The sequence below is a fragment of the Macadamia integrifolia genome, chromosome 11 (assembly GCF_013358625.1).
Source record: "Macadamia integrifolia cultivar HAES 741 chromosome 11, SCU_Mint_v3, whole genome shotgun sequence".
Lineage (NCBI taxonomy): Eukaryota > Viridiplantae > Streptophyta > Magnoliopsida > Proteales > Proteaceae > Macadamia > Macadamia integrifolia.
Window position 1 is genome coordinate 28,277,109 of NC_056567.1, and position 10,881 is coordinate 28,287,989.

The 10,881-nt window shown below is 39.0% G+C and overlaps 1 protein-coding gene across 1 annotated transcript; it reads left to right on the top strand.

The window, feature by feature from the left end:
• Positions 1 to 4,276: 4,276 nt before the first annotated feature.
• Positions 4,277 to 6,592, top strand: LOC122093625 (cysteine-rich receptor-like protein kinase 25). Its single transcript, XM_042663988.1, has 5 exons — positions 4,277 to 5,238; positions 5,318 to 5,452; positions 5,621 to 5,742; positions 5,915 to 6,124; positions 6,320 to 6,592. The coding sequence occupies exons 1-5, from the start codon at positions 4,386 to 4,388 to the stop codon at positions 6,326 to 6,328; spliced, it is 1,329 nt and encodes a 442-aa protein (XP_042519922.1). The 5' UTR covers positions 4,277 to 4,385; the 3' UTR covers positions 6,329 to 6,592.
• Positions 6,593 to 10,881: the final 4,289 nt, after the last annotated feature.

Below are 10,881 nucleotides of genomic sequence, written 5' to 3' on the forward strand. Positions count from 1 at the left end.
TGTACGAGGCTTGGTTCTGCTCCATCGGCTTGAAGGGTTTCTTCCATCTGGATGTACTTATTGCACCGAGCTCTCAACTCGGGTAGGTTCCTCGGTGTATTCTTCGCCAAAGACCTTTTCAGCTCCTTATCCTTGACGCCTCCCAACAGGGCTGTGAACTCCTCTTTCGAGTCCAGACCTTTGATCGTGACCTTCTCTTGTTGGAAGCGCTTCATGTAGTTTCGCAGTGATTCTCCTTCATGTTGCTTGACGTTGGTCAAGTTCAACGTGGTCTTCTGAAAGGGTTGGCTACTGGAGAATCCCTTCAAGAAGAAGTAGCTTAGATTGCTGAAGCTGTGGATCGACTTCTTCGGCAGACGGTTGTACCATAGCCTTGCTGCTCCTCTGAACGTCAATGGTAGGGCACGACACATAATATTTTTCGAGACTCGATGGAACTGCATAGCGACCTTGAAGTCTTCCAGATGATCGACGGGGTCCCCCGACCCATCGTAAGTGTCATACTTTGGCAGGCGAAAATCGATCGGGAGCAGGTCCCTCATGAGCTCATCAGCTAGAGCCGTGTCATTAGTGAGGTCTGGCTCACGGGCTCCCATCTGATTTTCTGTCACCTTCTTGATCTCATCTTTCAGGTCCAGGATCATCTGCTTTAACCCCGAGTCCTCGTGTCTTGGCTCGTCTCCTTGGCGTGGTTCCCCATGTCGGTCTTTGGCGGCACGCCGCGTCCTTCCCCTGGGTGTGAGACTTTCTCTCATTGCTCGGTTTCAAAGATTATGACCGGACCTTATCGATCCTATACTGCTCCGGTCCTCGTCTCGAGCTCTCTCATGCTGGATATGGGGGCCTCGCGGTGCTCCGCTGGTCTTCTGGGAGACAGCTTTGGAGACCTCCTTCATTGCCTCGGCCATTCGGTCATATTTGTCTTGGAGGGCTTCAAACTGCTCCCTCGTCATATATTCCTGCGCTCCAGGAGGGGACGGAGGATTACTATCTCTGCGCACCGAATATCCGGCCGAATGCTGGTACCTCACGGAACCTTCCCGGTCATCATTCCCCCTTTCTCGTCCGATCTCCGTCGAGGGAGGAAGCCCCCCTGAAGGTTCTTCCCCCATGTTCATGTTTGACGCTGCTCTTGTCTTCTTGCGGTTGTAGGTTCTCCCCACCATTACTGTCGTTCCCACAGATGGTGCCAATCTGTTGCTGCTGAAAATCCGTATGAGCTAATCCTGCACAAGCACAGATGGCAGAGGCCCGGAGCTTTGCCCAGGGTTAGTCCTCCGATGCACAGTTTTTGATATAGGAGTAATGGTGAGGGTGTGGATGCTTACCTCTCCCTTTCTTCCGGGCCTTCTTATATAGCTCTTAGGGTTTAGGGTTTCCCCTTTCCTAGGAGGAGTCTTCCTCCTTTCCTTTTAGAGTCCTACTCCGATACGTCCTACCCCTTCGTAGGGGATATTCTCTTCACGTGATTGACGTGGTAGAGTCCTGGCAGCCTCTATTAGATGGGTGACACATGTCCAAGTGGGCGACACATGTCCTTACCCTATTGGACAGTCAATTTGGCCGTATCAATCTTGATATTTGAAAGGAACTAATTTGGCACCTTACCCTTCATATGATTAAAATTAAAAAATAACTCATTTTTCTTCTCAATATATATATATATATATATATATATATATATACACACTAAAAAGGGGCAGTGCCGTCTCCCATTAGACCCACCTTTTTAATGGTGAAGGAAACAATATTTCGCATGGAGCGGTTGGGATCATTCAAGTAATGGATGCATTATTGGTTAAAGAAGAGAGTCCCGTGAGGCCATGGACTCAACCGTCCAGACTCTAGTTCAGTCCCAAAGTGGTCAAATAGAACGTAACACCCTATTTCCATCCACGGTTTTGATCATTATTGTAAAGTGGTTATGCAGATCCCTCACCGAGGAAACAATGACCAGTAGCTGACTTAAAGACTAACGACCTCCTGACCCAACTGAAAACCCTATGTCGAATTCCTATAATGGTTTGAAGAATCGGATCGAATCGTTCAGATCGTTTGGATCAGATTGACATCGACTTTGATCAATCCTAACTCTTGGGTGATACTACACAGTAAAATAGTTTTAAAAAATAAAAATAAATAAAAAATGTTTTTTAATTGAACTTAAAGGTATTTCTATTTGATCTAGGTTGATCCAAATCAAGATCGAATCAGTATTGGCCTTGACCAATCCTAATATTAATTCCATCTTCTCAAACCATGGTTCTCTGAAAGAAAAAAAAGAAGCCCCATAGAGTTAATAGACCCCAACACAAATGCAGAAGTGATTGGATCTGATTTATTTACTAGTGCGAGTGTTTTCTGGGTGAGATGTAAGAGCTGTGCCCTGACACAGGGGGTGTGAAATGACCATCATACCTAGGGGTATCAAACGGTGCGGTTTTGATTATTCGGTTCGGTTTACATTTTGATAAGGTGAAACCAAAACCACACCAGATAGGAATAAGTGAAATCAAAATCGTTTTCATCCGGTTTCGGTTTTAGTGGTTTTTAATATGTTTTTATTAATCTGTTCACAACCAGTTTATATGGGGTTAATAGTGTCGTTTTAGAAAATGGTTTGTATCCTACAACTAACGTGATTCCTACATATATTAAATTTCCTAAAGAGTTAAGACAATAACATTTATTTTACTAAGGACAATATACTTTCTATGTAAAAGACTACACATATTATACTAATTAACTATGATCCTAGAAATTAAAAAATCAACAAGTGGCAGTGTGTGAAAGTGAAGCTCCCTTCTTGGTTAATACTTTTTTTTTTTTTCTCCCCTTTTTTCGCAAAGACCCATCGAAATTCAAAACACTTTAAGTCTTTAATACTAGGTGCCGGTTAATCATCAGTTTTTTAGTTCAGTTTTGAACCGAAATTATGGCCTATAAAACCAAAACCGGATCAATTTACTACGGTGCGGTTCGATTCGGTTATAACCGATCGATTTTGATTCTGATAAATGGTTTCGGTTATATATTAACACCCTTAACCATACCCCCTGATCGATGCCTTCTCACACGCCCTCATTGGTCGAGGCATGCTGCGCACCCCTACTCCCACCCATAAAACTTTAAAACTCTGAAGTTTTTTCAGATAGGTGAAAGTCTAAAGTTTTCCTATAAGGCATTTTCTATTCCTTCTCAAAAATGCATGGGTTTGGAATTTTGGAAGTAAAACACTAAAACCCATCTTAGTCGAAACTGAAAATACAACCAAGAAGTTATATTTAAGACGCACGTATTTAGGTAATCATAATTTATATGTACATATTGCCATATTTATTGTCTTATGTTTTTTGGAAACTAAGCATTTAAAATTTGGGAAGTTATCGTCGTAACAGTGTAAAAAAAAAAGTAATAATAGAAGGTTATATTTTAAAAAACCATAAAATAAAGCACAAGATATCTTATAAAAAAAAAAAAAGTAGTAGTAAACATGATAATACGAAAGTGAGTATTTGATTGAATTAGACTTCGAAATGTGACTAGTGATTAATCTAGATCATTCCCTCTTTATCCAATGGTCGGAATTGACAAATTCTTCTGTTCTCACTTCCACTCTCTTAGGCAAAGCAATGTCCATGCACAGTGATTTGTTGGAAGCAATTGCTGATAGCATCAATCAGCTTATTATGTAATCAAAATGCAAGAAATTAAGCTCTTATTTGTTAGGATCACTAACAACTACACCATTTTATGCTAGCCGATCGTGAAGGTGAAGGATATTTCATATTTCAACATTTCCAGGGAAATAAACAAGATTGCTGATTTCTTAACTAAGAAGATCGTGTCCATAATGTGTGATAATTTGACTAAATTTCACTCAATGGTGAGAGAACACTTGTATTTCAACAACTAATATTCATCTTGTTTGATTGAATAAATGACTTTCTATCAAAAGAAATAAAAGGATGCTACCCAGTCATCATGACTCCTGTGCCAAGACAGAGCGGAGCGCAACATTATTGCCCCAGGTAGCCATCCCAAAAATTTACCAATACCATTACCCAGAATGCAAAACCTATCTTTTCATAAGGCCCCTTGGGTTAGAGAGCGTATGAGGTCCCTGAATGAGAATCATTTTCGCACGGATCTGATCCACACGAATGGAATCCATCCAAAGAGAAACTCTTATCCACAGTCCTCCGGTTAGGAGAGGCTGCAATTAATTGAAAGCGAAAGTGAGCAAATAATTTAAGTTGACTCTGCTTCCTCTGTTTTCAAGTCTTTCAAGTAGAAAAAATTAGACTATGCCTCCCAAGTCTTCCCTCCTTTTTCGTCTTCTTCTTGGGCTCTGGTATTGATAGGGAGAGAGAGCACGGTGGAGGATGTGCAGAATTGGAAAAACAATGGAAACACGCACCAACACGACTCCAAGATCCACAGTCTTGTTCCCCTTCTTCTTCTTCCTCTTCGTTGCCCTCTCTTTCCTGGTCAGCTTCAGCAGCTGCATCGACCCTAATTACCTCAACGAATATTGCCCCAACACAACTCTATACGCATCCAACAGCACCTACCAATCCAACCTCAACATCCTCCTCTCTTCTTTTTCATCAAACTTCAATACCACCTACCGCAACGCCACCGTCGGCCAGAATCCCAATGCCGTTTACGGCCACTACTACTGTAGAGGAGATGTCACCCGCGATGTCTGCCGTGATTGTGTTGACACCGCCGCTCGTGAGATCCTTCAGTACTGCCCCAACAGGAAAGTCGCAATCATTTGGTACGATGAGTGTACGTTGCGTTACTCGAACAAATCCTTCTTCTCTACCCTCTCTGAGAACCCTCCCTACGCCATGTTTAATACACACAATATCTCTGATCCGAATCGATTTAATCAGCTCTGGGGTAATATAACGAACGTGACCGCAACTAAAGCTGCCTCCAATTCTGATAGATACGCCACTCAAGAAGCTAATTTTACACAATTTCAGAAACTATATTGTCTCGCGCAGTGTAGCCCTGATTTATCAGGGAGGGACTGTAACAGTTGCCTTGTCAATGCCATTTCTTATCTCCCTGGTTGCTGTAGTGGCAGCAAAGGAGGAAGGGTTTTCAATCCGAGCTGCATCATCAGGTTTGAGGTATACCCTTTCTATCGAGTTACAGGTTCAGCGCTTGCTCCTTCGCCTACTATTGCTTCCCTGCCGGCTCCGAGCAACAGAACTACCATTCTCGGTGAGCTACTACACTTCTAAACAGGGACTGTTACTCTGTTTCCAAATTTTTTCAATCCAGTTGGTATATTTGTGTACAGAAAAGCAAGGAAGGTCGTCTAAACAAATTGTTGGAATTGTTCTGCTGGTTGCGGCTGTTGAAGTGATTCTTTTCTCTATTCTCTTGTGCTGTCTGCAAATCCGGAAGAAAAAGGAGAACCCATCAAAGGAGAATGGTAGAAGCTTTGGCCTTTTCTCTTTTCTAAAACACTAGACTTGATTATCTAAAGACAAGTGTCATCCCTTGGTTTCTTCCTCAAGATTTGGAGCCAACAGATGCAAGCTGATCTGAATGGTTCATAATCTTCTTTGACATCTTTTTTCACCTTATGGCTTGTGGATAGGTGGGAACACAATTAAAAGTATGGAGCCATTGCTATTTGATTTCAGTAAGGTTGTTGCAGCTACAAACAACTTTGCGGATGTCAATAAGATTGGTGAAGGAGATTTTGGAGCCGTTTACAAGGTAAAAAGAAAGTTACAAACATGTAGTAAACATTCCAAAATTCTTGAATGTAAAATTTTGCTATGCAACCAAATAGAAATTTGACTGGCCATGAATTTAGAATAACTTAAACCAGCTTTGATTTGATCATGAAGCTTCAGAAGTTTATTAATAATTTGTATCATGTCATAAGGGTAAACTTCATGAGGGACAAGAAATTGTTGTCAAGAGGCTCCCAAAAAACTCTGGACAAAGTGAAGAAGAATTCAAGAATGAGGTTGCATTAGTTGCAAAGCTTCAACACTACAATCTAGCTAAGCTATTGGGATTTTGCTTAGAGAGAGAAGAAAAGATCCTCGTCTATGAGTTTTTACCCAACAAAAGTCTGATTACTTCCTATTTGGTCAGTCCCACACACACTTCTCTCTCTCTCTCTTTTCATGAATTATATACTCCAATTTATGCAAATGTGGAATTATAAGTGAAACTCATGACATTTCATCCTCTTTTGTCCATGCAACAACTTTTCAGGATGAATTGTTTGTCAACTTGATCAAATCCTAAATTCTGATTCTACATTTTATTTGGATTACTACAGATCCTGTGAAATGCAACCAATTTGATTGGCAGAGACATCGCAAAATCATAGAAGGGATTACTCAAGGACTTCTTTATCTTCATGAAGATTCCCTCTTTTGTATTATGCATAAGGATCTTAAAGCTAGCAATATATTGTTTAAAGATTGTAAAATCTAGTCAGATGGGAAAATAAATCTCAAGATCTTAGACTTTGGGATGGCAAGAATATTTGGTATGGATTAAACTCAAGCAAATACAAACATAATAGTTTGGTATTAGTAAGTTTCATAAACTCATTCTTTCTTATAGTTATGCTCTGAGGAAACATTTTGATGCATTCACATTTGCCAAGTTCTTAATTAATTATTTTTTTCTTTCTTCCTCTTAACAGAAAATGTTTGCCTAATAATTAATTTGTAGGCTCCGACTAAGTCTAGTGAGGAAAAAATAAATGCATATTCTTTGAAATATTGCTACAACCTTTATTATTTTGTTCCTTAATATCGAAGATGAAATAGATATAGTATTAGACCGGTTTGGTGAGTCATACCTGACCTAATTTTGAACAAGACTTATCGCAATCAGACCTAGGTGATAATAACCAGAATGATTTTTCTTGAAGATGGTTAAGCCCATCTGGGAATGCTTGACATAAAAATGTAATCTTGGCTAGGAGTTAGGATTAGGCCAACTTCATATCAATTGCCACAACAAAGGTTAGTCTCCCACCCCGCCTCCATAATAAAAAAAAAAAAAAAATCCATCCAAAAAAAAAAAAAAAGAGTTTTGGCATTGATAAGAATCTCATATTTTGGTAGGAAGAAGGGGGAATTGGCCTAAAAACTGGATAGGGGGTAAGACGCAGCTGAGCGCTGATGGTTGACTCAAGTGCCCCCAAACATAGACCATCCCTAGTGTGGATTTGCAGTAGTTAGCTCCGGGAAACTAAACTATTGGAAATTGGTAGCCCAGGCTTAGGGTTCAATTGTGGATTGCAACCACACATTGGTTGAGGCCAACCATGAACCCTTATGTGTTTCAATAAATATGAGTTGTCATTTTATTGTGCTCGCATTTGGTAGCTATACCTATCTAACTAGGGCATCCCTTAAGTTATGTTTGGTTGTAAGGGATATTTAAGGGGAAAGGAAGTGAAATTTTCATACTAAAAAGAAACTTATATAATCATTACTTCATATGATTGTATAAACTATTTTATCTTTCAAACCATATTTAATAAAGACACATTTTACATATTATAACAAAGGATTTTGAATGCAAAACAAAATGAAATTTAATAACCAAATATAAAATAATTTGAAGTTAATGATATACAGTCACATGAAGTATGAAAATTTTACTTTTTTTTCTTTATTTTTCCTAACAACCAAACAGTCTTAACATCACACGTGTAAGTCCCAACGATGAGATCGGATCAGGTCTTGACCGATACACCGAAGAGACTCAACGTCTCCACCCATATGATCTCTTGCCACTGTCTTCCACGCCTCACTCTTATCATTGTCACTCGATTACTTTTATTTTTACAGAAAAAAAAAATTTACTCAATACTGTTTTAGTTCACAAGAATATCCAATATTCCATTCCAATTTTATTTTATTTTTATTATTATTTTTTATTTTTCACTTTTACCCTTACTTCGACATGCCCTTCTCTGGTCATGCAATCCCCTCATGCCCCACATCCCACCCTACTGAAGACACTGTGTAACGAATTGGTATCATATTGTCCATTTTAAGGTTTTTTTTTCATGTCATATTAACCATGTCACCATTTATTAATAGCCGAATATCTTCCTCTTTAGTCAATGTAGAATTAAAGGTTTTTAATTCATCCCATCACCTCGTTTCTTGGTTTTTCTTATCTCATTGGATCATTTTTCTATTAGATTACGATAGGACATCCTATAGTTAAGAATGAAAAAAAGAAAACCATCTTCGTTTCCTCCGCATCAGATACCTTACAGTGCATTGTTTCCTCCTTCAATGCTTTAACGACTATTGTGGTTTCAAGTATCAGTATTGGATCATTTGTTCAGCCATATTGTATTGAAATAGACTGAGACTGATAGTAATATCTAACTAATCCAGATCGATTATCCATACCATTTCAGGGATAAAAAAATATTTTTTATTTTTATTTTTATTTTTTTAAACGAAGGCAAAAGTGATTGATACACACTAAACCCCAAACCCAAAATATTTCTCAACATAACCGAAATTTGAAAAAAACCCATCCCATAAATCAAAGATGAATGACTTCGAAGGTGAAGGGCTGGCCATTGGGCTATATTTTATATATGCATCGGTGGTATGCAGACCACACCTACTGCACTACATTCTTCAAGTCATGAACTGGTGTTGGGAGGAAGAACATGGGTGAGGTTGGGGGTGCAAAGGATGGGGAGGATGAGGTGGTGGTGGTGTTCACGGAGGAGGAGAAGATGACCATGATGTGGATCCCACCTACTGCCCTAGACTCTGGTTTGTTAAAGGATTTGGTTCAGTTCCAACCATTTGTTTTGAATCAGTCAATTTGAAAAAAGATCTCTAGATTACCGGGTGAAAAAGAAGGGTATTCTGGGTGTTTAAAAAAATCAGGAGAGAAGAAGAGGTAAAAGTTTAAATTTAGGTGAGTATTAGAAAAAAAAGGTTTTAGGTAGGAGAGTTTTAGTAAATATAGGCTACGTGTAGGGGAGTGATAGTAAATTAGTAACTGCCCCTAAAAATTATTTTGCCTCACACTAAAAGCTGTGTTTGGTTTGCATTCTTGGACATTCTGAGATGTCAAAATTGTTGTTTGTTTTACATTCTAGTTCTCAAATTTAGGAATGGGTACAAGAATGAGGTCCATTCTGGAATGCAAATTTCCACATTCTACATTCCCATTTTGGTATCAACTCTCGTGTTCTATCTTTCCCCAACCATGGCCGAACCCTAATAGCCACCACCCTTCCATCCAAACCCCAGCTGAACATCTATCCCTCTTTCTTTCTCTTCTTTTAGCCGCCACCACCACCTCCAATAGCGGTCGATGGTGGTTGAATATACGAAGTATGATGGAGGTCTTCCGCTGCGAGAATATTAGCAGTACCTTAGATGAGTTAAATAAGATCAAATTCAAGATTCTCCACTCATCCTCATCAAGGATGTTATCTACCTAGTTATATGCGCATCTATTCACAACCCTATATCGAAGGATTGGCGTGCTTCAATGCTCTTAATTCTAAATCAAGGCAAGGGTGTAGGTGCTTGGGTGTCCATGACACTTCTCTTGCTACAAATCAGATTAGATGTTTTCAGGTTTCATCTCAAAGACAGTGAGGAGGTGTCCGAACTCTATCGACATGAATTGATAACTAGTTTGTTGAGATCGAACATCAACTTTGCTATACTTTTGACTATTCTAATGCCCACGAGTTGTTCGATGAAATGTTGACAAAGAATATGAACATTTTAAAATTACGAATGCATTTGGCAAACAAATGTATCCAAAGAATAAATGCATTCGGCAAACAAATGTATCCAAAGAATATTCTCATTCTCGGTTAAGAATGCATTTTAGAGTATAAAAATGGGAATATGTATTCTCATTTTAAGAATGCATACCAAACACAGCCTAAGTGAATAGTTTGGTAATGGAAAACCCAATTGTATGTAATATTGTAATTTTCTCAAAAAAAAAAAATCCATCTACCATAGAAGTATGGTTTCATTTTGGTGAAACCCTAGAATATCCTACATCCAGATGGTTGGATTTTCAAATATCTGATTGTATATCTTGACTTACAGTAGTTTAGGGGCTAAGCTAGAGAGAATCATTCCTCCAAATTCTCGGATTACGTTGTCGATAGACATGAAGCTATCTCAACGTGGACTCTTCTATGCAAAGACAAACTGTGCATGACAATCTAACATTGATGAATTTGGATCCTCTCCAGCTCGTTGAACCCTCCAACCCCATCTCACATCACCCCATTGCCTCGTTTCCTTCAATTAACTACCCAGAATTAAGGGCTGAAAATGGGTCTTCAGTTAGCTAAGGCCTGATGCAGGAAGTAATAATGAACCAATTACCCCAACACCTAAGGAGCAAAATATGGAAGGAAAAGATAATCAGGACTTGCCATGAGCCAGGATTCTGTAATGCAACGTCGAGGTAGAATTTAGGGAAGAGTTGAAGATAGTGTCTTTGGAGTATTGGTGAGAGGGTTGACTCTAACAACAGATTTGAACTCCATAGATGAATTGGTGCCTGAGCCATTTAGGTCAGAAATTGAACCTGAATCCACTTAATTTATAAATGCTCACTCCCTGGAATACAAATCGTGAGTTTTTTTTTTTTTTCCCTTTTAACTTCCAACATTATCAAGAACTTTATTCATCAAAAATAAAAAATACATCAAGAACTTTTACGAATCGTTGTAGATTTATTTTTAGCCCGTTCATTGCATTTGTTGGATCAACTTCTTAAACTTTGATGGTTTTCTATCTCTCTCTTCTCATCCTTTGTTTTTCCTCTTTTCTATTGATCGTTCACATAATGAAAATGAATTTATTG

Excerpts from the sequence above, each read along its gene's own strand:
- LOC122093625 (XM_042663988.1), top strand. The coding sequence starts at position 4,386 with ATGTGCAGAATTGGAAAAACAATGGAAACACGCACCAACACGACTCCA. Across the intron at positions 5,453-5,620 it reads GAACCCATCAAAGGAGAATG|GTGGGAACACAATTAAAAGT; the intron begins GTAGAAGCTTTG and ends GCTTGTGGATAG. Across the intron at positions 5,743-5,914 it reads ATTTTGGAGCCGTTTACAAG|GGTAAACTTCATGAGGGACA; the intron begins GTAAAAAGAAAG and ends TCATGTCATAAG.